The sequence below is a fragment of the Mustela putorius genome, unplaced genomic scaffold, assembly GCF_011764305.1.
Source record: "Mustela putorius furo isolate JIRA1106 unplaced genomic scaffold, ASM1176430v1.1 tig00000585_pilon_pilon_pilon, whole genome shotgun sequence".
NCBI lineage: Eukaryota > Metazoa > Chordata > Mammalia > Carnivora > Mustelidae > Mustela > Mustela putorius.
In genome coordinates, this window is record NW_025421424.1 from 2208540 (window position 1) to 2235126 (window position 26587).

General features: G+C 41.4%; 1 protein-coding gene across 6 annotated transcripts in view; it reads left to right on the plus strand.

The window, feature by feature from the left end:
- NOTCH2 (notch receptor 2) overlaps positions 1-26587 on the plus strand; it is a 199007-nt gene that overhangs the window by 11989 nt on the left and 160431 nt on the right. For 5 of the 6 annotated variants that reach the window (XM_045081842.1, XM_045081844.1, XM_045081847.1 and 2 more), the window contains exon 2: positions 4758-4868. In XM_045081842.1, coding sequence (XP_044937777.1) covers positions 4775-4868 — 94 coding nt within the window. In that variant the 5' untranslated portion in view covers positions 4758-4774. Of the gene's footprint in view, positions 1-4757; positions 4869-17480; positions 17921-26587 lie in introns of those variants that run through there. The other variant, XM_004771037.2, reaches the window with a different exon arrangement.

Sequence of the window (26587 nt, forward strand, 5' to 3'; positions counted from 1 at the left end):
GTATCAGATCCCTAATGTTGGGATCTGATATCCCCAAATCCCAATATCCCATATCCTAATAGTTGGGAAATGTTTAAGAAATATCCCCGCAAACAAAACAAAACAAAACAAAACACCCCAACAACCCACAGATAGTATGAGAAATACTGCTTTAGGTCACAACCCATTTGTAAGACTACTTATACTTAGTTTGGGACAAGCTAGTTGACAGCTTGAGCACACACCAAAAAATTTAGCTATAAAGTCAGAAGAAATTAAATGTCCATTGTAGAAGACGTGAATTCGTGCTAGAAAAGTCCAAAGTTACCTTCTAATGTCCTTCTAGATTGAATGTAGTCTAGTTTATTTTTTAAATTGCTTTGTTCGTTATAACATCCCCAAGGTCTTTAACAGTCCTTGGTACATGATGGGCACTAAATAAGTGTTTGTTGAATACTGAGTTAGTTGTTCTACTTACAACGTACAGAATGGATTGAGGAAGAGGAAGGCTAGCATTAGAAAACGTAGCTAGGAGAACTTAAAGACAGTCTAAATACAGGTTGATGAGACTAATCAGCCTATAGGACACAGGAATAAAGAAAACATGAATCTGAGAAATAATGAGAGGATCCTCCAGTTTTCCCCATCTCAGTGAGCAGCCTGGCTATCCACTAAGGTCCATTTAAAAAATCTAGGATTATCCTGGACTCTTCCCTGTATCTTTGTCCCCAGTATTCTATCACTCTGTGAGTCTTAAATATCTCTTTATCCTGACTTCTCCTATTCACACTTCTTTAGTCCAAGTTGTGGCACTTTTCCCAAGACATTTGTAATAGCTTCCTAAATAGTCACCCTGCTCCAGGCTTTTCTGCATTCACCCATTCTTTCAAAATTGAAAATCTAGTGTTTTTACTCTTTTGTTGAATGCCCTTGAATGGCTCCTGATTTACCTTCCAAGCTTTAGTAATACTTAAGCTCCATGTTAGGGTAGCAGCTTACAAGGCCCTATATCCTCTGGCACGTGTGTCACACTCCAGCCTTTTCTTCTGCTCTTTGAACCTAAGCAACACTAAACTACTTGTAACTCCTGCCCCAAGAGTGCCATGCTTGTTTGTGCCTCTGTGCCTTTGCTTATGCCATTCCTTTTGCCTAGTATGCTCTCCACCCCTACACCTTTCCTGCTGCTCCGTCTGTGGCAATTTACTTTTACTGTTGTAACAAACTACCACAAACATAGTGGCTTACAAATGACACAAGCTTGTTATCTTACTTTTTTGGAAATCAGAAGTCTGAAATGAGTATTATGGGACCAAGACCAAGGTGTTGCCAGAGCTGTATACTTTCTGGAGTTTCTAGGAAAGAATCTATTCCTTGCTTTCTCTAGCATTTTGAGGTTTCCCGTATTTTTTGCCTGATGGCCATGTCAGTTCAACCCCTGCTCCCATTGTCACATATTCTCTGACTCAGACACTCCCGTCTCCCTTTTATATAAAGATGTTTATAATTACTTCACATTTACCCAGATAATCTGTAATCTTTATTTCTTCCCTGAAAAAATTTTTTTAAGATTGTATCTATTTATTTGAGAGAGAACATGAAAGAAAGAGCTTGAGCCGGGGGAGCATAGAAGGCAAGGGAGAAGCAACCCTCCCCCCACCCCCACACTGAGCAGGGAGCCTGACACAGGGCTGGGTCCCAGGGCCTCAGGATCATGACCTGAGCCAAAGAAAGACACTTGACTGACTGAGTCACTCAGGTGCCCCTCATCTTCCTTGAGTTTAATCACATCTGCAAAATCTCTGTCACTAAGTAAGGTGACATATTAATAGGTTTAAGACATGGGCATCTTTGGGGAGCCATTATTCTACCTACCATACCATGCACCTCCTGTTTATCTCTTAAAGCTCAGCTCAGATATCACTTTTTTTTTTTTTAAAGATTTTATTTATTTATTTGACAGAGAGAAATCACAAGTAGGCAGAGAGGCAGGCAGAGAGAGGGAGAGGAGGAAGCAGGCTCCCTGCCGAGCAGAGAGCCCGATGCGGGACTCCATCCCGGGACTCTGAGATCATGATCTGAGCCGAAGGCAGCGGCCCAACCCACTGAGCCACCCAGGCGCCCAGATATCACTTTTTTTTGAAGCATCCTCTGCTAATCCTCCCACTCAGAGCTAGTCACCATCTACTTTGTTTCCTATACATCCTACCATCACTACATGGATTAGCTTCTATTACATATATTAATTTTTTGAATAAATATGTCTATCTCTGTACTAAGAGCTCTTGAGAGAACAGCCTATTTATCTTTGTATTGCCTACTCCTAGCACAGTGCATGACATATAAGCCATGTTTATTTTAAAAAATTGAATGTGCTAGGCATTGTGATGACCTGCCCCTATTTCCCCTCAAGTCACATGGACTTCCTAACCTCTCTTGATCATGCCGTTCCTTTCCCATCCTCATCTATCTGTAATGCCTTTCTTTCAACTTTTCTGTTTTATGAATCCTTACTCATTCTTCAAGGAACAAATTAAAAAGATTTTTCCTCTGTGATGTCTTTTGTGATCTCTTCAAGACAGCATTAATCACCTCCTCATTTGGGGTGCTAAAATATTTTATAAATATCTGTATTTCATATCTCACTCTATGTTTCACTTAGTTATATACACATCTGTTCCTCTACAGCAGTATACAAGGACCATATCTTGTTTATACCAGCACAAAACACATCCTCAAACATTTATTAACTTAAATTGAACATATGAAAAAATCAGCATGGGGGGATGGGCACGGAAGGCAATAGAAATGAACCAAAGATAAAGGATGCCCTTGAGTAAAGAAAAGGAGGGAAGCGGAGACTAAGAAGGCACTTGTAAAGCATGTTCAGAAGACTCAAGGAAACAGTATGATGAAGACCAGAGTCCGAATGACTTCTAATTAAAGAGAAGAGTGTGAGCAACAGTACCAAATGCCACTGAGATGCTGACCTTGGAAATCAATGAGAAAGGCTGCTGGACTTGACCTTTAAGAGATCCTAAGGGCTTCAGGAAGCACAGCTTTGAGAGTACTCAGCCAGGGCCCTGGGTCTGCTCCTGTTTTTAGGTTAGGGGAGGAAGGATCTCCAGAAGATAAATGACTTGAAAAGGAAAACCAGACTTCTTATCCAATCTCCCCGATGAATGCCTGAGGACATAAACCCCATAGTACAGTTCCAGGTGAGATTGAAAGGCTTGGTTCTTTCAACTGATACAGACGGTTCAAAGTACTGGGAGGTGTGGGTAGTTCTTAAGGAATACGGGGACCAATCTGACATGTTCCCCTATGATTTTCAACAATGGGGCACATTCAGCTTGGCAGTCTAAGAACGCTTTAGAATTAAAGGCAAATGTCTAGTCTGGCTACAGACGTGAGAGGAATTTCCCTTCCCTGGAGCTTTTCTGGATATTGGAATTTCTCTGTATGAGGCATTCTCTGACCCAGTGGACCAATATTCTCCTGCCTCTTCCTGCCTTGAACCATGTTCTGTTTTCCACCAAAACTGTCTTTTACAACCTATGTCCCATTTGGCTAAACTTTGTGGCCAGCTGTCTGTCCTGACCCATGCTACGCTTAATCTAGACACACTCCTATGCCTACCATCTTCCTGGGTTTTCTTCCCAAATTGATTTCACCTAGCATTTAGCTCTGTGATCTGCTTCTGTTGTGTCCTAAATCAAACTACTGTGGTCTGACAGGTCACGCATACTCAACAGGAATAAGAATGATTCTCAGGGGGTGAAAAACAACTTAATTTTTTAATATATAAAGTACAGATGTAAACACAGAACATCAACTGATAAAACAATATATCTGTGGTATTATGTGGAAGAGCACTTTTAAAATGTCTGAAAAGTCTCCTTAGGAGGGCTATAATGAAAAAAAAAAAAAAAAGCTTCAGAAACACCATGTTAGGTAATGAAGCTGAAATTCAAGCCACAAGAAGAACACAAGAAGTGTGGATAGTGAGGAAACAGAGTGGTTACTTGACTGTGTAGATCATGGAGAAGATTCCAAGCTAGCAAACAAATTTTGAGAATTTATTATGTTCCCTGAGCTATGTGAAACCCATAAGCTTCTCCTTATTTGAGACTCAATGTACCTGTTTCTTGCAGGAACAATAGCAACATTTTCCATTGAAACAGTAGCCCACCTACCTCCTCTCTGCTATAGCACCTTTTATGCTAATCATGTAGTTGGAGGTAACTCCTCATTCACATTTTGCAACATAAGAAAATGAAAAACACAGTCCAGCTTGTGTTTGTAGAAGCTCCTTTCATGGCAGCCTTTCAACGGGTTGGGCAATTTAAAAGATGCAATTGTAATCATGACTAACTCATTAAGATGCTTGAGGGAAATCTGAACATCCTTAACCTACTTTTGAAAAGAGAGGCAAGGAAAATACAGGATTGGGAATAATTCAAGGAAAACAATTTCAAGTCTTTGGACAATAGACAGACTCTAAAACCTCCTTAGCTGGGCTTGAGGTAGGCTAGGACACGAAACAAAATGTTGCTCAAGGAAGCCCAGCAATCATTTGCATCTACTTGTTCTCCTAGAGTATCATCTTTATTTGGTTGATTATTTTGACTTTTAAAATATTCTTCTTGGTTCTCTTATAGCATTCATTGAGAATTTATCAACAAGTCTTTGCATTTTATCTTAGTCACATTGTCTATGCTATGTACTCATCTTCTGTGTTGACTCCTAAGCTCTTCTCTCCTGCTTTCCTTCTCTTGTAGTGAGTGCTGAAGCAGAGATGACACTGTTGGGGTGGAAAGCTGACAGGGGAAGATGGATGAGCCACAGCGTCCACTTAGAATCTAGCGCCAACTCTTGGCAGCTTATCCGTGGTAAATCTTGTTTTCAGCTTCTTGTTGACTTTATCACCCACTTTGTGTGCTTAGCTCTCTGATGGATGTTATCATCAACTCTGTTTATTCACAATGCCAAGAGCACCAATTGAGCAGGGAAATATTCAGGAAAACCTACTCTTCAAGTGACAAGTTGACCAGAAAAGGAAAAAAAAAAATCACTGTTTTGTCGAATTTGGCTTTGCTTTATAAACAAACAATCATTTATATGTCAAACTAGTTGTGCCTGTAGTCATGGTCTTGTTCCTCCTTTTTGGTCATACTTGGTGCTCCAAAAGGAAAAGAAAGAGGGAAGGGAAGATTTCTAAAACACTGCTTTGAGTGGGAGTGACTTTAGCAGATAGGGAAGAAGGTCTACTTAGGTGCTTGAACTGGAAAGGGCCATAGACTACAAGGAGAATCAGGATAAGGGACACTGATGGATAATTAGACAGCTTTTCCGGATCTGGGTCATTTTCACATCATAGCCTCAATATATTTTTTAAGTTTTGTAAATTCTTAGAACATCAAACATATCCATTTGAATAATTCCCTCGATATAGTAGATATTTGTAGGCTACCTTGGCAATCACCTGAACTCAGTCCCTAATGTAACATTGGCTGACTCTGTAACTTTCAGCCTCTTCATTTCTCCAAGATGACATAAATAATGGAAAACATAGAGACTTTGGAATTATTACAACATGGATTCATCTATTCCTACCACTTATTCATCCCACCCCTACCACTTATTAGCTTGTTGAGCTTGGGTAAGTTGTTTAACTTCTTTGAGCCTCAGTATCTTTATCTTCAGGGTTTAAAAGAAATTTTTTTTTGAGTGTAGTTGACACACAATGTTACATCTTTATTTGTTAAATGGAGATAAAGACATCTACGTTGTAGGAATGCTGTGAGGATCTAATGGGATCATGTATGTAAAACACCTAGAATATATGAATCACTGAAAAATCCCTACTCTCATAGGGATAGGGATATTTGCACCCAGAAATGGAAAAAGCTAGGTGATAAAAGGCCTGGGGGTTCTGAGCTCACTAGCAGCTAGATGCTTTCATAAGATGATGGTATCATTAGAGAATGAGGAGAATGCAAGCTGGTCACATAGAAATCCAGGCCTGTTTTATTTCTGGTCACCACAGCAATCAGAAAGTACAGGGGTAAAGCAGAAGGAGAGGGAGGGAAGAAAAGGGAGAGCAAGAGCAAGAGAAACATGGAAAGGATCCGTTCTTCTGAAAGGCAGAGAATCGCTAGCATTCCTTCAGCAGTAGGACAGGAATGAAAGGTAAAGAGATGCCTGCTGGTGGTCTGTTCACCAAGCCAAGCAACCAACGTGTTTCCTGCTCAGTCTCCACAGATGTTGATCTTTAGCTCAGAATAAGTCCCTTGGAGAGTATTTTGCCGAAGGCAAGAAAGGCAGCTGCATAACTGCCCAGTCCATGCAGCTGACAAATTGGTGTGTCATCAAAGAAAGAGAGAGTCATGTGAAATAAAAGTCTGTGGTTCAACATCTCAGTCAGAGAGTCAGAGGGCTGTGAGGTAGCATGTTTGACCCTTGCTCATGAATGAAGTTTGTTTTATGTCCTCCTCCTCTTTGCCTGCCTACCCGCCCCTAGGTTCCACTGGGTAGGCAGTGGGTGTCTACCTAAATCACTACTTATTTATTGTGTCCTATATAACCTATGTATCCTATGTACTATGTACCTATGTTGAATACTCATTCAACACATCCATATTGAATGTTTTGTATGAGAATAACAAAAATAATAAATAGACCATGTACTCAAGAAGGTCCCAATATCACAATCATATGTTCAACTAGTTGTTAAATGGTATGTGTAATATGCAGAAGCTAAAGGTGGGGGGACACAGGGAAAGGCACAACAAATCCAAAGAAGGCTTCACAGAAGGGATGACCTTTGAGCTAGGATTCCAAAGGTCAAGGGAAAGATTGGGTGGAGGAGAGAAAGGAGTAAGGGCGTGCCTGGCAGAAGCAAGTGCGTTTGTAGTGCTGAAGAGCACATGAGCCCACAGGCGGGTCTGGGGACTCGACTATCGTCTGATGTTTTTGGAACATAGGCTGTGCAACACGGGGGCAGGGAGAGCAAGTAAATGTGGCCCGAATGCCCCATTGCCAGTGGTTTTCTGAGTCAGCTTATAGAGTTTGGGTGCTAACTACAGGGAATAGGAGCCACTAGTGGGTTTTAAGTACAGAGTGATAGGGTTATACTTATATTTTGGGTAGTCCTCTGGATTTCAGTATAGTGAATATACAAAGGAAGGTGAGACTGAAAGCTGGGAGACCAGTTGAGAAGATCATCAATTGCGTCAAATGCTGAAAATGGTCAAAGAGGATGAGGACTGAGAAGGAGTTCATTGCATTTGGCAGCTGAAGGTCTTTGGTGACACCTAAAAGTGATTTCACTAGAATAATTTAAGCCAAAGCCATGTTGCTAATCCAGTGGTTCTCGAACTGTTATCTCCAGAGCAAAGGCATCAGCACCACCTGGGAACTTGCTAGAAATGCAAACTACCCAGCCGCATCCCATACCCCACCACAAAGCTCTGGGAGTGGAGTACATCCTGGGTGATTCTGATGTATGCCAAAGTTTGAGAACTACTGGGCTGAACAAATCTTTCTCCATCTCTTCTATAAACAGTGCTTATCAGGAACCAGCTCTTCCAAAACTGAGCTGATGCCCTAAACACTCATCAATATCATGGTTTCTCAGCTCTCTGAGTAAGTTGTTCCCTCTGTCAATTGTATGCTCTTCCAACCTTCTCTCTCTATGTATAGATACATGTAGATAGTCTCTACCTGGCAATATTGAACTCATTGTTTAGTGCCCAACTCAAACACCACTGAAATCTTTCTAATTTCTTCCAGGAAACCCTTCAATGGATCCTCTTGCACATACCCCTATTATGGCATTTATTTTATTATACTGTATTGTTTGGTTTACTGTCTTCCCCACTAGCTAGAAGCTCCTCAGGAGCAGGGACTGCCTGGTTCATCTCTATATCCCCATTGTTTTCACGTAGTAAATGCTCAATAAATGTAGAAACAGAAAGCTGTAATGGGTTGAGGAAATAAGAACAGCCAGGGAGAAATGACTCTTTTAAGAGGTTTATGAAAGAGAAATTTGAAATTGAAAGAAATTTAAAGAGAAATTTGTTTGAGTCTACAATTGACAGTAATTGTGTGTGGGCACACGTGTGCATTAAGGCTGGGAGAAAATTATTGGCTGAGAAGATCAGATTTATAGAAGGGAAGAAATGCATGACAATGAGAGTGGGGGCAGTTGGATAATGAATGGCAAGATGGCTTTGGAAAAGGCAGGAGGGGATGAAATCAACGTCAATGCAGAAGGATTAACATTGGAATAAAGGAAAGACTCGTGTCTGAGAGAGAAGGGCAGGAAGGAAAGGTGGGAACATAAGACATAAGTTGTAAGGTTAAAGGAGAGAGGTTGGGGAGCTCTTCGTTGGTCTGCCAATTTAGAAACGGGGAAGGCTAGGGACAGTTTTACAGGGGAGGGGATATTTGAGCTAGGAGATGTCTTTATTGAAGTGGGAAGTGAGGCCTATTGCTGCGGAGGAAACAGGGAACAGAAAGAAGGAAAGAGGCCAGAGGAGAGTGGTAGAGGCCTGCACATGCCTTAGAGTTGGGGGTGGGGTAGTCAGGTTAGGGAGCAGCAGTGGGGCTAGGGGTATTCTTTGGTGCTGATCCATTATAGCTGCTGCAGGCCCCCCCATTCACTCCACTGTCTTTGGCAATGGGAGCAGTATGGGTGGACTGTCTTCAGGCACTGTCTCTGCAATACAATGGATGATTCTGGATACAGATCCCAATACCAACACAGAAAGCATTCTAGCTCTACCTATCATCAATGCTGGAATATAACACAGACAATAACAATATTACATAGGACAACACAGGAAAAGATTTAAGATATATGAATTCGAGCTTAGAAGCAGGATACAAACTATATGTATGTCATGATTACAGCTCTGAAAGGTGCATATGAAGCAACACCTGAATAAAATATACCAAAATGTTATTAGCAATGGTATCATAGGGGATTTTCCTTTAATTAGAAAAATATATATTTACCTGCTCCGTTTCCGACCTGGGCCGGTTCACCCCACCTTAGGCAACCTGGTGGTCCCCCACTCCCGGGAGGTCACCATATTGATGCCGAACTTAGTGCGGACACCCGATCGGCATAGCGCACTACAGCCCAGAACTCCTGCGCTCAAGCGATCCTCCTGCCTCAGCCTTCCGAGTAGCTGGGACTACAGGCGCGCGCCACCGCGCCCGGCAGAAAAATATATATTTAAATAAAAATATAGAAATAAATAGAATTGGTTCTTCCCCTACTGCCTTTGTCTTTTATTAGATATGTTTAGAAGAGAGTATTTAAAAATAAATAGTTGTAGTGTGGAACCAACCTGTAGAATTATTTGAGCTTCTCTCATCGGAGTGGCAGAGGCAGGGACAGGAAATCCTTGAGTTGTTCCAGAGCCTGTGGCTGGCAAGCAAGAGACTGGGCATCATGCTGTAGGGGAGCACAAAGGAGGTATGTGATCAGGCCCTTGTTTCAATAAACTTGGGAGACCAGGCTTACAATAAATGATTACTGGATAACTTATCCCGTGCTCAGCTGAGTAGTCCAAACAATGGGTGGGGTTGAATCTCTGAGGCTGAGACCTAAGGGCAGGCATACAGACTTTGCAGAAGTCACTTGTGTGCTACTGGAGGTAGTCAGATGAACCCAGGCTGTGCCTCTGACTAGCAGCTGTGTGCTCTTGGGCAACTTCTCAGGCTTCACTTTCTGCCTGTGATGTGGGAATCCTCATACCTACTGATAAGCTCACTGGAGCATTACGAACAGTAAAGCAGATAAAGTGCTTAATACAGTGCCTAACTGACAGCGCTCCATTAATATGTCCTGCCATTATCATTATTAATGTGATGAATGTTATTATTATCCATAAATATTTACGATAGAGGGAACGACTTTTACTTCTTTGGAGGGAATTCAGGGAGGTGTCCCCAGGGTGCTTCTCTCTCATCTCTAAGAGCAATGCTATGAGTTCACTCCAGGACTTGAGGAGGGAAGAGGGAAATATGCAAGGAGGAACTCCATGTTGGTTCTTCTTCTGCATGTATTTGTGCTACTTCCCACCCCCCCCCAAACAGGTGTGTATTACTCCAGAGCATGCTTTCCCCTTCCTCTCCCACTCTTTTGTCTTTCTTCTTTTCAACTCTTCTTACTTCCCTTTCCTCTTCAAGACCCCAAGGGGTGGATAAGGAACTACACTATCTTTTGCATGTTCCGAGTTTTGCTTTTTGAAACTTGAAAGCTGTCTCCTAGTTGCAGCTTGTGGAGTTTCCTCAAATCAGTCTGTGTGCCTGCTATTCGTTCTTCCCCTTAGAGAAGATCTATGCCCCCAACCGCTGCCTTTAATAAATACTTTTAAATGATAGTCATCTGTAGACAGGCAAATCTTCCAGACCATAAAAGTTCAATTAAGGAAGGCTCTTTTGAGGTAACTATATCTTGCAAAAGAAACCAAAAGAGGTGTGAACTGTCCACAGGGCCCTTCTAGGCAATGAGGTGTATTTTCCTGGACTCAGATGTAGATCTTAACGTGGGAACCATTCTGTCTTGCTAGCATCTGTTCTTCTTTTCTTGCTTAGACATTTAACAAGTGGGATAAAAGGGAAAAAGTCAAAGTTTTGCAAGAAAAATGCTTAGACCAGTAATCTGAGCAAGAGAGCAGAGTAGTCGTATTACATTATTCTTAACAAAAATCAAAATGATTAAAAACAAAAACAAGTTAGTATCCAGATCAGGTACAACCACCACTCACCTTCTAAATTCCAATTTTTACATTCCTTCCCACATTCATGAGTAATAATGATGTACTTTCAGCTTTGTTGGAAACCCTATTTGTATATTTTACAAGGTCATTACCTGCAGCACCAGATACCTGCTCTGAGCCCAGCAATTACCACCTCTGTCTCTGCACACATTAGCACACATACACACCACTGATTTGTACTTTCCTATAAAATTACTCTTTCCCTTTTTAATTAGAATGTTTTCAGAAGCAAACCCTATCGTTAAGGCCATGTACGCTTCCATTATAAATACCTGTTGCCAGCCATTAATTATCTCCTGATGAATTACTTTAGAAGATTTTTTAATGCTTACTTTAAAAAGTGAGATTTATTTTCCTTACTTGTGATGCCCCCCTTCATACTTAGTTAACCACTTTGAATTCCACATAATAAGAAGATGTTCCCTTTTCTTCTGCTTCAAGGGACTTAGATGTGATCTGTCCTCAGATAGGATGAAGATTTTTTTTCATACTTTAAGGTGGAAACTTTCTGTATGCTGGGACCTCACTGCTCAAGAATTTCTTGGCTAATTGTGAGAGAAGAATATAAGAATGTTGGGTAGAAACACCTGGATAGTCTCTGAGAACAAAACACCTTAACATTGCATAAATATCTATAGTTGCATAACCATTTTAGTGACTGAAGCACTGCGAGTCATCCAATAATATTGTGGTTTGATAATTACACAGTTGTGGATTTATGCTCCTTTTGAACTGGGGAGATGTCCTGGTGCATACAAACCAATCTTTTTTTGTGTCATTATATATAAAATGTATATTTCGATTTAGTAATTGAATTGTAACACCTCCCAGCATAAAATACTTAGAAAATTTTAAGTTAGGTAGTATTAAAGTGAGGATTCCTATAGGTAAGCTTTCCTGATTACCTCATGGATGGCAGAGAATTTTGGATTCTTTGTTAAGATACCATTCATCAGGTAGTACATGCATGAGGAACAGTTCATTATATAAGGACAATCTCAGATTTTCCTTTTCTTTCTTTTTTTTTTTTTTAAGATTTTATTTATTTATTTGACAGATGGAGATCACAAGTATGCAGAGAGGCAGGCAGAGACAGAGAGGAGGAAGCAGGCTCCCTGCTGAGCAGAGAGCCCATGTGGGGCTTTATCCCAGGACCCTGAGATCACCCTGTCAAGGCAGAAGCTTAACCCACTGAGCCACCCAGGCACCCCAGATTTTCCTGTTCTTGACATCAATTACATTAAAATAGTCACATTCCTAAAAGGGTAACAATATGTCAGGAAGCCCAAATTATAATTTCTTATATTGTTTATACCCTTAATCAGAGCAGAGACAATTAGTTGAAGAGTTGATTGCTTCTAATTCTCAGAATTAGTTTGAATCTTAAGATGAGCTCCTGTCTTCTGGAAATTGTCCTCTGTTTGACTGAACCTGGTGGACCTCTCAGAGTGTGGGTCTTTATTTTGCACTTACTCCATGCTCCATGCAAGACAAACAACCAACTACTGTGGGGTTTACAAACATGAATGAGAGATAGTTCCTATGTTCAAACTGTTTACAGTCCAGTTTGTATAGGCCACCTCAGTTCATTCATATCTTGTAGGCTGGGGACAGGATGAAATGAAAGTAGCCTTAGAATTAATCACAATGCTCTCTACTTTCCCACAGCCCCATGCTTTATCTCTGTTGTATCTATGTTATTTGTATACTGGCCTTCCAGAATGTACTCTAATCTCCAGAGAACAGGGGCTGGGTCTTGTTCTCAAGTCTATTCTCTCTATATGTCTGTATTGCCACAGAGTCAAGGATGTGCTTTGCAGAGGATAGGCTCTCAAAAAATGTGTTTAAATCAAAGACTGTATTTGCTTGCTTGGACTTCTTAATTACAGTGAGTCAGCTTGTTTTGTACCAGTATTGTGGACTTCACCAATATGGTGAAACTGGTGGACCTCTGCCCAGAGGTGCTCACACTAAAGATGGTCTTGGATGTGCTTCATTACTGTTGCAGGAAGAGACAGTAGAATGAGACTGAATAAGCAGTCAGAAACAGCAGGAGTTTTGTCTCAGCTGTCATTAATTACTTATTTAACCTTGGGCAGGGCACTTAAACTCTATCTCAGTCTCTTCATCTGTGAAATGGGGGATAATAATGACTGGTTTGGCTGTTTCCCATGACTGCTTTGTGAATCAAATGAGATAATATACTTAAAAGTGTTCTGAAAAGCCTAAAGCACTGCAAGAGTACAAGGTATTATTTTGCAAAGAAGTCTTCCTTTCAATTCTTGTTTCCATAAACACTTTTTCACACATCTCCAGGTTCCTGGGTTATGTGGTGAGATGTGTAGAGTAGCTCACCCTAAGCTGTTACGTTCACCAGAATCTTCTCTTTTTATTTTAAAGATTTTATTTCTTTATTTGAGAGAGAGAGAGCGAGCCAGAGAATGTGGGGTGAAGGGCAGAGGGAGAAGCAGACTCCCCGCTGAGCAGGGAGCCCGGTGCGGGACTCGATCCTGGGACTCGATCCTGGGACTCGATCCTGGGACTCGATCCTGGGACTCGATCCTGGGACTCCAGGATCATGACCAGAGCCAAAGGCAGACACCTAACCAACTGAGCCACCCAGGCACCCCACCAGAATCTTTTCTTCAACATCTGTAGCATTTAACTGATCCGGCCTAGGGTTCTCCGAAAGACCTAGACAATTATGCATCTTTCTCCAATTCATACATATATGTCCTTCATTCAGCATTTATTCAGAACATATTATGAGCACTTATGTGTACTACTGTGAGAGGAACTGGGGCAAAATGGACAACATAGGATCTCTGTCTTTGAGGGACTTGGAAGCCCATGGGATCTGAGAGAATAGACTTGAGAACAAGTAAGTGCTTAATTCTGCATTTGTTTTGAGAGGCAATTCTACCTGAGTTTTAATTAGTAAAGACATCTATGTATATTTTTAGTTTTGACTAAAATGAAAACTAGTGCTGCCTTATTCATATTTTTCTACTGCTAATGGTCTGTAGGTTTTAATTGGGCCCCAGAGACTGAGGTTTTTGTTTTGTTTTGTTTACTTCAGATGAAAGTTTGGGGGATCCCATTTTTCTTTGATTCAGTATTGTTATGAAACTTTAAGAAATAGCAATAGCTAATTAGTTATGGGATTACCTGAATAATTTCCCGCCAATTTTTCCTATAAGGTAAGAATTGCTTCGATTAGAGGCACTGTCCTGGGGAAGACCATCCCCAAGTCCAGTAGAGTAATTAAACTGAAGAGTGCATTTGGGGCTGACATTTCCAGGCAGATTCTGGCATTTCATATCCTTGGCTGCTACTCAAGCTTTGAGACACCACCACATGACCCCCTGGATCCTGAAAGGGATTAGGAAACTAGTCACCTAACTGCACACAGTAGAATTTTGGCTTAGCTTTGGGGAGAGCTCAACAGGAGAAAGTATATTTCCATGCAATTCCATCCTGCTAATCAGTTAGGGTCCTAAAGTAATCAACAGCTGTGGGGGTGCTCCACCTGAACACAACTCTTTCTCTTTCAGCTACATTGATCTCTTGCCATTTTTATCTTCTCTACCAAACTTCCTTTTCCTTCTCTTGTATTTCCTATATCTGAGAGTAGCCCATGATGATCCAAGATACTGAGGTCATTGCTGATTCCTTGACCTACATTTCCTCTCTCATCTAAGCTATTACTAGATTTAGGAGCCAATGCTGCCCATCTTTTCTGCAACCCCACAGCACCTGCCCAAGTTCCTGTCTTGGGGGGAGAGGCTCAGGTCTTTATTGTTTGCCTTCCTCTACTTGTTCCCTATGTCTGAAAAAGCCTTAGACCTCTAAACATGAGATATCTCTTCTCTACCAGATTAATCTTTTGGTTCTTTAATTCTTAGTTCATCTCTTGGGGTCTTCCCGGAAGCCTTCCCTGCCCACTCCTAAGCTGGGACAGGACTCATAGTCCACCAGATGTGAACCTACAATATTCTACCTGTCATACTGGATTTTCATTGTTGGTCACTGGTCTGTCTTTATCCCTCAGGTACTCACACAGGATTTGACCCATGGTAATATTTACCAAAATGCTACATGATGAGTTGGATTGAGTTGTTCTCCTCTCTTAGTCTTTGCCAACTCCAGTTTTTCCCTTGATTTTCAGCTCCCATTTTGTTTTGTTTTGATTCCTTTATATCCATAGCTTCCTTCAAAACATGTCTTTTAAAACACCTCTTTGGTCATAAACTTCTCCTACTTTGATTCATAACATCTAATCTTTATTCCTCTTGTCCTTGTGGCAGTGTATGTAATTTTAAAATGGTAACAAATCCAGCAAAAGTTATATGTGAGCATAATAGTTGTTTTTCTTAAAACAGTCACCTTGGGAAATGCACACCTATTTTAATTAGTCAAAGCCACAGTCATTTCTGGAGCCACTCTTTGGGGATGAATCCCTTCACATTTTTCTGAATATATTTTAATAGTGACACAGTTAGTCTTTGCAGGTGAGGTTTAAAATTTGTATAGAGCCAAGTCACCATGAACTATATTTAGTGAGTAAAGAGAATGCTCTAACTGGTAACTCTATGTGTCAACAACTAAAAAGTAATGTTATTATCTTTCTCTGAACATATTTGCACAAGGGAAATTCCAAAGCTATTTTGACTAATTGTGTTATTTTTGAAAAGAGTTTCTAGCATCCCAAGGTGACTACTTTCAATAATAGTACTTGCTTTTTTATTGTAAAGTGCTTATTCAAATCCAGTTTGGAACTTCATAAGCCTCTAATACCTCTTCTCATACTTGTGTAGTGTTGTTTTGTAGACACTGGGAATCAATAAAGCCATGATCTTTGCCCATAAGGACCTCCTAATTAGTTGAGAACACAGAAATACCAACAGTCTTATGTAAAAAATAGGCATTTTAATAAGATAAAGAAACAGTACAGTGGAGAGACTGTCTGTGAGGGGGAAGAATTTGTTACAGTGTCAGCAAAGCCTTCTCAGGACTGAAGGATTAATAATGATTAGAAGTTCACTAAAAGAAGGAGGGAAAGGGGATGATAAGAGTCCTTCCAAACCAAGGGAACAGAAGGTACAAAGGCTGAAACAAGAAGATATGTTTGGGGGAATCTCAAGTCGTTCAATACTGTTATTGTGTAAAGTTCACAATGGGGGCAGAGAGGATGAGAGATAGGGCCCAATGAAGTAAAGGCCTGTATTTGCTGCTTTTAAAAGTTTGGACTTTATCCTGTAAGAGGCAGGAAGAGTTTCTGTGTGTAGGATTTTCCTTCCCAGTAGGATTGTAAACTCTCACATCCAATTAGTCACATAGGTTTTCACCCCCCCCCCCCACTCACCCCTAGCTCCCAAGATTGTCTCAGATCCATTTCTTCCTTTTCATTCTGACATTTACCTCATTAGTTCAGGCCTTCATCTCCTCATGCCTGGAGTGTTTCACAAACTCCTGACTGGTCCCTGGGCTCCAGTTCACCTTTTGCTCCTGACAATCAATTTTACACAGGATTATCAGAGCAACTTTCCTTTCCATCAAGTCTCACTCCTGTTCAAAAGCCTTCAGTGGTTTTCTATGATCTGAGAGATAACTACACCTCCCCCTTCTCAGTTGGTCCTTCAAGATCTTACCAATCTGGTCCCAATCCTCCTTCCCTCCTTGACTCCTATCACTGCAAATAGTGCCAGAACTCATCTGCTTATTCTCTTATCTGTACCTTTGCTTTTATGGTGGCTGTCCCCTGGAATGTTACAACCACACAACCCTTTTTGCTTGTTCTGTTTCCAGCTGTTTTCTTTTACAAATAGTAAGCCCACATATACCCATGCTTGATTCTATTCCCCACTCTCCTCCCTGGAAGTAACTACTATTCTGGTTATATTTTATTACTATATACTGCATGGTATGCATCCATAAATAATATATAGTATTGTTTTGAAAAAATTTAAACATACATAAATGATACTCTTTACATCTCCTTTTGCATTGAGCTTTTCACTGTCATTTTATTCCTGAGTTATCCCTATTGAATATATGAATATAGTCTCATCTATTGCTGTATCTCATTTTATAAATATGCCATACATTATTCATGGGTGGGATTTAGGCTGTTTCCAATTGTTGGCTTTTACAGGGATTCAGGGTGTCATATATGTCAGTTGTTGGCTTTTATAAACAATGTTACAATGAATATCTTCAGCAAAACAGGATTCTCCTCAAGTGGCTTGTGCATCCTCCGACTGCAGTACGATCCCATTGTGCTGAGGACATTGATACGCAAAGTAAGGGATTTAAAGAAATACTTGCTGAATGAATGAATGAATGGTGTAGCACACAACTGGGGTTGATGGCCCTGTTCCTGGTCAATGGGCTTGGCGCCTGAGCCCCCATTTCCTTCTTTGACAGCGCTGGTCCTTCTCTAGCTGGCCCGGGAGTGTGTGTAAGTGTGGGGGCGTGGGGGCGACACTTATCTCACGGGAAGGGGTCTCTCGCTCCCGGCAAGTTCACGGTCTCTGCAACCCTAGCGTCTGAAGTTCAGGGTCCTATCACCCACCTCCTTCGACAGAGGCCCAGCCCAGCGAGGCAGTCCAGCGCCGACTGAGTTAAGGCGCGTCGAGATCAGACGCGGGCTGGAGAAGGCTTGGAGGGGCAGTCGGAGGACTCGTAGTAGATCCCTCCGCGCGCAGCTCGGGCCGGCGCTTCTTCCTGCGGGAAACCCCTGGGTGCAGAAGGCGGCGGGGCCCGGCCGTGGCGACAGGGGGGCGGGGTTTGCGGCGGGAGGAGGCGGCTGAGGCGGAAGGACACACGAGGCTGCTTCGCTGCACAGCCGAGAAAGTTTCAGCCAAACTTCGGGCGGCGGCTGAGGCGGCGGCCCGGGATTGGCAGACCCGGGGTGCGGGCAGTGGGGACACTTACGCCTGAGCTTCGGGGCACAGCTCGAGGCCGTGAGCCGCAGAACAGGAGGAGGAAAGAAGAGAGTGGGGGATCCTCTGTGGGGACCCCCTCCTCATGTGGATCTGCGCAGGCGGAGGCGGCGGAGGAGGCGACCGAGAAGATGCCCGCCCTGCGCCCCGCTCCGCTGTGGGCACTGCTGGCGCTCTGGCTGTGCCGCGCGGCCCCCGCGCGTGGTGAGTATGGGGCCGAGGTGTGCTGTCCCTGTCCCGGGGCCCGCGCACCGCCACCGCGGCCCGACCGGCCACCTGGGGCGATCATCCCCCCCCCCCTTCCGTCCTCCACTCTGCGAGGAGGCCGGGCTCGAGTGAGGCCACTCGGTTCCCCAAAGTTTGGACACAGTCAGGGCCTCCTTCCCCGCACTCCCTGCCGCCTCCTACGCTCCGCGACCGGTGGCCCCACACACGCCTCCTCGGCTGAAGGGGGGGCGGGCCGCGAGCCTCAGAAACTCGCTTTCCCAGGCGCTTGAGTTCGGGGAGTTGGGCTGTTCTGCCCTTTGATTCCGCGTTTCCTGGGGTCGAGGGAGAGAGCCGAGTGCCGGCTGCGCGAGACGAACCCTCGCCGGCCGGGGACCGCAGATGGGCTGAGCAAAGGAATGCCAGATTCTGGCGTGGAGGGAGCGGGGGCAGGGCCTCCGAGCGCTCAACGGCTTGTACCTCCGCTGCCAGACTTAGCCCTGGCGGAGGGAGGCACGCAGTCCGGGTGGGTGGGTTTGGTTTGGATGGGGACAGGGTTTCGTGGTGCGCCAGAGTCCTGACACTCCGAATCCCTGCTCCCGATGAATCCGGTGTGTTTTGCTCGGGGACTTTGAAAGGTGGAGGCAGGAGCAGTAGGCAAACTGGTGTGGCTGCATGCTGAGCCACATGATTTAAAAATCTCGACTGCTGTTATTCTTTCCGAGGCGCTGAGCTTGGGCGCTGTTTCAGACTCTGTGTCCAGCCCCAGGAATGTGGTGTGACGATCACCAACTCCTCCAACCTGGCAGCGGCATTTGCTGCTCTTTTGGCATGGTTGGGGGTGGGGCAGGGGCGGGTGAGGAAAAGTGGATACGTTAATTCAAAGTGCTTCCTTGGAAAGCCTCTTTATGGTTGGATATGAGCAGCAGTCTTTCCGAACACGGTTGGACCGAGGAAAGGGAAATCGAATCACGTCTTACCCATCCCACCCATAGTCTTAGATTCCGATTTTCTTCAGACTGTTTGGTAGAAACAGCTTGGCTTTTGGAGCCCTTTGTAATCCTGGGTTCAAATCCAGCTCTGCCACCAACCAAATGGGAATGAAATTACCCAGCTAATAGGGTTAATTAAGAGAATGTATATTAAACCCATGGCATATAAGGTATTCAGAAAGTACTTTCAGGACAGGGCTGTGTTTTATTTTTAATGAACTCTGCTTCCAGTGGGTTGGTAGCTTATGCATGTTTGTTAAACTGAGATTTCTTCTTTTCCTAGCCTAATCCGAGGAAAGTTTTTACCTTTACCAAAAAAACCTGGTACATGACCTATGTCTTTTTGCAAAGAAAAGGTTAAAAAGATGATGAGCTTCAGAAAAATTTGCTCTTTGTTCATTGTTAACAGACAGTTGGCATGCCAATCACAGATGTTTTAAAGAGAACACATTTTTTGTTTGTTTGTTTTAATCTTTTTATCAGAGTACTGAATTTTCATCACTAACCAGGTACTTCTTGGAAAGCTCTAATTCCATGCACCACTATGTCCCTAAGGATTTCAGAAGTGGACCAGGAGGCTGTGTGATGATGAACCAGAAATCATTGTTTCAGAAGCATTTAACGAAATAGGATGGCATTTTTGCCTTTCCTTTTTCTTTTGAGTAAAAGCTTGACTGTAAGTGTAGATTTATGATAAAAAGGACTATAAACAATGGGCTAGTTTGAGGATTACAATCCTTGGTTTCTACCATTAACTTGGTTTAGTAAATAACTTAATCTTCATGGTAGGTACTCTCCTCATTTATGAAAAGAACTGAAGAAATAATCTTAGAGAGTTGGAGGGAATAATAAATAAGACTGCAAAGCAATTTTTAAAATTAAGTGTTAAATGGTAAGATTGATGGCAGAAATTGGATTACTTTGACACATAAGGCTTCTCTCATTCTAGGACCTCAGTACATAGAATGATACCCTCTTTTATACTTTGGTACTGATGACATAGTGCTATTACAATACAGCAAGCTTTAAGGTGGACAAGTTGAATGTTAGTTACTTCAAAGGACTAGATATGGATATGTTGATTTTTAGACAAGTGTTCTTCAGATGCTAAACTACTGCAATAAAATATTTTAAAAACCTGTTTTTTGGTATAAATCTTAAATCTTTTCAGAGTCTAGTAGAGAAGGCTTCTTGAATCTTCTTGATCTGTTATCATTGTGTTTTTGTCAAGGTACCAATTTTAATACATTCTTCCCAATTTTTGAGTGTTCCTGTATTTGGGATTGTGGCCAGTTGTTAATTTAAATATCATTGAGTTCCCAGGGCAAGAAGGAGTCAACCCATCTGTCTGATTGTCTAAACAGCTATCCAAAACCACCTCTTGCTCCTTGTTTTCTTTTGCTTTGTAATGGGAAGTGATTCCCTGGTTTTAAAGCCTGCTAGATAATTTCTCAGCTGAATTCTTCTCTTGCTTTTAAAAAAATAAATCACAAAGAGCAATTTTTTTTTTCATTCAGTTGAGGATGAAGTTTATCCTAACACTATTTTTCTTTTTTTTTTTCTTTCTTTTGGTTCTTTCTATATTATTATTCTTCGGCAGGGACAGGGTGGGAGTGGTAGAGGGAGGAGGAAGGAGAGTGATTATCTCTTGTCTTTCTTTTCTTTTTCCTGATGTTTTGATTTTTAAAAATTATTTACCCACATCTCCTTGTCATCCCACTGTGCTATTCCCACTCTACTGTCTCTTCCATGGGCTTCCTGTGGTATAGAGGAGTAAACGTTTCGTTTACCTGAATTGTATTTGCTGACTTCAGGACCTTTAGAAAATGTTGAAATTCAGTGGGATATGCTTGGATGCTTCAGAGCAGTCTTACAATACATTTTAAAAATATCACACCCGCAGAAATTCTATTTTGCCCACAAAATTTGCATTGATCTAGTTCCCACTCTGATGCCATTCCTGGTGGTTCTTCTCCGTACCCCATCCCCTGTGATAGAAGGAGGCTCCATGTCCTGGCTGCATCAAAATCAGACTCAACACCCAGGGATTCTGATACAGCAGGTCTGAGAACCTGTGTTTTTCAAGGTTTACGGTAACTTCTTGGAATCTACTGATAGTTCATTATTCTGCCTTGAAGTGTATATAGTGTGTATATGGGGGGGTCTTTCCTTCTTAATTTTAATAATTTCCAGAATTAATCTAACCTTAGCTATACCAGTGTTTTAACCCTCTATCAAAGATTTTTAAAATTGCTAAATAAAATCTGTTGAGTATAATGCCATTTCTTCTTGTTCATCTGGACACAGTGGGTCTCCATTGTCTCTTTAGAAGGGCTTCATATATTTGAAAGATATATTATAAATCCTCTCCCAGATCCTTTTCTTTTCTGTTGTCCTTTTTTCTTCAAGCTTCATTCATATATATAATTTTGGACTCCCTTTATTTATCCTTGAATGAAAATATAGTAAGAGATTTTACATTTTACTGATATTATGTTTCCATTTGTTAATTTAAGTGCTTGCTTTCTTGACATTTCTGTCTGGATGCCACAAGTTGAATGTTTCATTTCCCTCTTCTTTCCCTTTTTTGCAAATGACTTGAAACCAGAAGGTTTATTTTCTTCTACTCTGCTGTTTTTATTGGTTTACCATATGTATAATACTTTGGAAAGATCACTGGACTAGGAGCCAGAAGACCAGTATTCTCCTCCAGGTCTATATTTAATCTTTTTATTGTATTGTAATCTTGTGAGAGGGATTTTGGTCCTCCATTTGCTCACATATGTTGTCCATAGTCAACTGAGCCAGTTAGAGTTGAGACTAGAATCTCTCCTTTGGTCCTCAGTCCAGTGCTTCCTCCACTCTCCACACCACTTCTATCTTTTATACAAATGAGCTCATGTACACGAAAACACTTAGAACATCCTCAAGTGCTTATTGTTAGTGTGTACTTCTTGAGGAAGAGAATTGTGTTTTTTCATTTGTGCATTTTTTCCCTAATGCCCTTTCCCTGTACCTGGCACAGTGCCTTGGCATCTAATAGACATTCAATAATTGTTCGTTCAATTGAACAATTACTTATAGTCATTTTCTTATTCTAGATTACTATGGTAATCCAAGACAGTTTTTTTTTTTTTTTTTTATAGTATTTTCAAGAGTCATTGCTTACCTTGCATTTGGGGAAAAACCAAATTTTTCCCTTCCCCAGATGTTTTATTTAAACTTGCAATTTTGAAATTAAATGTGTGTGTGTGTGTGTGTATGTGTGTGTGTGGTTTCTTCTCTTTTTTTTCTGATCACTTCTGCAAATCATAAAGGTCACTTTGACTTTGGAATTTAACCTCAAAGGCGCTGTCATCCACCCCCTGCCTCTCACTTGAGCTGTTTCTACTGTTTCCTGTATTACTATATCACTAGGTCAGCAATTTCTGTTATTTTGTTCAGAGTTGCCACACTTTATTGTAATTTGGTCATTTGGGGGATTATTGGAATGGTATTTTTAAAATTAGAGTTAACTAAGTTAATGTTTGTTTTGATGATTTTTTTGAGGTTTTAAAAAATTTTTATTATGAGCTTGATATCACAAACTAGTATTAGACTAAGAGGATATATATGTTTAGTAAAGTTTTTTTTTTCCCTACCAAGAAAGTTCCTTAAAAGCCACTACCACAAACAAAACTCCAAAGATGAGATGTGATAAGGAAAACCTTGAGAGAACCATATAGTGCCTGAGCTATCTCTGCAACAAGGTTTACTCCTTGAGGGGAGGTACTACATCATACATATCTCTTCTCTGGTTGATAAAACTTGTTTGGCATATGCCCAGCATGTAGAGTCATCCAAGTAACAGGTCGGCTTTGTTATATAGCACCTGTGACTCCTGCTCTGTCCTCCCCACATTTGGGACATTTTAGAGGAGAGGCCCATGGTGAGTGAGGGGTGTGTCTTTATGCTCCTTTCTCCTTTGAAAAGAAAAGATCAGTTGGAAAGATGACCCCACCTGTAGACTTTTATATATCTCTTTATTAATTAATGGGTAGCTGAAATTTTCCTCTTTGTTGACTTATGTGTTGGCAGAAGCTTTAAAATCCATCTAGTCCTTCTATCCTTTCCATGCTGGATCTGCTCCTCTTACAACATCCTTGTCAAGAGGTGGCCTACCTCTTGTGGTAGCTTCCTGCCTTTGGAGGCAGCTTAGTTCATCTCTGGACAACTCTGATTTTTAGAAAGATTTTCTTGTATTCATTTGCAGTCTGTCTCCATATGACTTGTGCCCCTTGGCATCTTCTCAGGAATTGGCCCTATAGAGTCCTGAGTCCTGCGTGAGTAACAAGGATCCAAAGGAGTACTCTTCACTGAATTGATACCTACCTCTCCATAAAAAGAGTTAGACCTAGTGAGGGGCATGAAGATGATTCCATCTGGGGTGTTTTCCTGGAGATTCTGATTCAGTGGGTCTGAAATAATGTCTGGGAATTTGTATATTTAAGAAATAGCCAGTTAATTTATATATTAGGGAACTCTGGAATCATTGCAGAGTGAATGCAGAGAAACCAAGGATTTTTTTGGTTTATTTTTGTTTATTTGTTCTTTTATAGTACTAGAGGTAGGTTGCTTTGCCTGGGTCTTGTAGTCATTTTCTACCCTTGAAAATGCTTGCTTCTTGCTAAATGCCTAGCTTGCTGGCGAAGTTGCTCTGGTATCCCCAGAAGGCCAGTAAAGTTGTTTTGTCTTAAAAAAAAAATCTACAAACTATTCAGAATCTTAGGGCTGCTGTGTATGTGTTGTATATGAATTTGGTGAAAGCCTTCTTATCCCTTCATGAGAATGTTACCAGAGATGCCAGAATACATAGGTGTTCATTGGGTTTTTTTGGTGTCCACTATGGAATTCTGTCCTACTCCTTGTGATGACACTGCCTTTGAAGATGTCTCCTTTTTCACCTGTGAACACATACCTGGTATCAGGGATTTCCCTCAGATGTGTTAGTGCAAAGAGATAAAGGCCACTCCTTTCATGCAGTCCTGCCTTCGGGCTGTCTGGGCTGCTGCTGCAAATGGAGTAAGGAGGGAGAATAAAGAGGAAATCAAGGGTCTCTGGAGCAGAACAGAGCATTCTGTAAGAAGGGGCCCAGGGGTGCTCCTCTGACAAAGACACTGTCCTTTATAGAAAGTGACTTCAGATCTGAAACGATCAACTCAGGGCCTGTGGGTGGACAAACTGCAGTTTTCATTTATAGTGGTAGGTTTGCTGTAGATCTGTGCTTTCGTCCTTTCCTTTTTGAGACAGATACTAGTTGTGTGGCAGAAAATGTGTTGTGACCTTAAAAAGAAGAGTAAAGCCAAGAAGAGGGGTTGATAAAAGCCGGAGCTTGGAGTGTGAGAAGTGAGATAATTATTGCATTTATTTATATGTGTAAATATGTAAGCTTCCATATAAGACTCTGGTAGGAGCTCTAGCTCTTGGCTCTGAGATTTATTATCTTTGTAGTTCTTCTGTCCCAGTGATGTGTCAGGGAGGATTGTGGTGTGTGTTATCCTTAATTTGTGTGTTTCTTCATGTGGTAGGGAGTACGGGGTATTCTGCTTTTGTAGATGTGTGGGAATCTTTTGACCAAGCAGAAGATAGGGCCCTGCCTCCAAGGAGCTGACATCATTGTGGAGATAAAGCAGATGAGCACACAAGCAGGAATATGAAATACAAGTCATTTAAGTCACTTATCTACAGTCTCAGAAAACAGTTTCCTGCATTTGGGGTGACTAAGAGCTGTAGGGTCTAGGGGAGTAAGCTGCAAGTTTACTAGGGAATAGTGACTCCTGGCGCACTCTTGCTAGGCTTGTCTGCTATTCGCCCCTTCCTCTTTTGTAACTTAGAAGTATCAAAACTTAACTTGAGGAACAGATAAAGGCCCCTTTGTCTGGTGGGGGTCTGAATGTAAATTTGGCATATGTTGTGGTATCTATTATGTTTGTCAGTAGGTTTGTGGCAAGAGAGAGGGCTGGTCTTAGTCCTGGATGCCAGGCCTGATCTAGAACAAGTTAAGGTGGAGATAGCTTCTTTGGAAGATCTAGTTCTCAGTGGCAGTAGCTGAAGGAACTTCTTGTCATGGCCAGGCAATGACTGAGGTACAGTATGGACACACCCAGAGCTGCTGCCTCAGGTGGCATTGATTAATCATACTAACATCTCCCTTACCCACTGTGCTTGTCTTGGCAAAACCCTGTTCTACCAGCTCCTCAAAGTTTGTGTTTTACTAGATATGATTGAGCAGAGTCTTGGGGGGTCATTTTACTGTCCTTTGCCACTCCTGAACTGCGGGTCAGTTACATTGGTCCAACTCTGGTGTCCTTGGACTTTGGCCATTAAGTGAGGGGCCTTGGTCTTTTTTCCCATTGGACTGAAGCACCTTCCCCAGAGGCCTGCCTGAGGCAGTTTCTAGTCTTCAAGTCAGTTCCTTTCAGAATATTGGCACCTGGGCAGTGACTCTGATTCTTTGAATACGTCAGCCAAACTTCATGCCAAAATGGACTCAAAGCTTCACAAAGACAGGTTGGATCTATGGGTGTTGCAGAACCTGTTTCTGGATTAAGAGTAGCTCCCCCACCCTTATATATATTTAATCATATGAAGAAAGCATGTGTGTATTTTATGAAGTAAGGAAAACATGACGATAATATTTTGATTGGAGTTGGATATCGTCTCCTCCATAATATGTTGTCTTTTAACAAATAGCATTGCTTTAAAATGCAATTTTGCTTGCTGAATATAATATTGTACAAGAAGATGTGTTTACATTCTGAAATACACTGCCTTGTTCAGAGACAGGTACATTTTTAAACTGTTTGCTTTTTTTTCATATCTTTTTACTCTCTGTCTTGTGAGGAGATTCTGGAAAGTTTTTAAGCCTTGAAGATTAAATAGTGTATTTTAACTGACCCTAGGAGGGACAGGTTGCTATGCTGGCATATTTATCCAACATTTAAATTAGATAATTGAATAGTGCTTACTCACTAATATCTTCTGTTGAGTCTCTGAATGTGAATAGTCAGAAAACTAGACAGTGCTAATGTGTTAACTTCTCTAAATGGTAATTGTAGTGAGCTGCAAAGAAACTTGTTTAATTCTCTGCTTTCACATGCTTTCGTCCAGAAAGTGTTGAGACTTGTTGAAGTTTGAGGATGTGTATATTTTGATTATGATTTTTATTATGTTTTTGTTTGCCATGAACATGCCTTTATTTATTTGCTAGATCTTCTTTAATTGGAAATGTTAAGGACATTTACTTTATTACAACATTTGAAACACTTTCTAATCTTTATGAGGATTATTAGAGGAAGGATATATCTTGTGAATCATTCAAGTCCTTGGTCCTGTGTTACTATTTAAAGTAAGTGACAATGTTTCATGACTCCTGTGACATATACTTCCTAAGAGACTTAAGGAAAATGGTTGTACCTAAAAACAAACATTGTAATATTTTAATGTAGGTTTACATAGTAATAATTATTCCTCATTTTTATACATAATTAACTTATATTTATATATTTTTTCTTTTCTCTGGCATCTTTACATGATTTTTTTGGAGGAGGAGGTTACTTAAAAAGTAGTTAAGGATGTTGAAAAATCTAAAAGAGTGTGAGAAAAATAGTCACAATTATCCCACTCAGTATTTTGG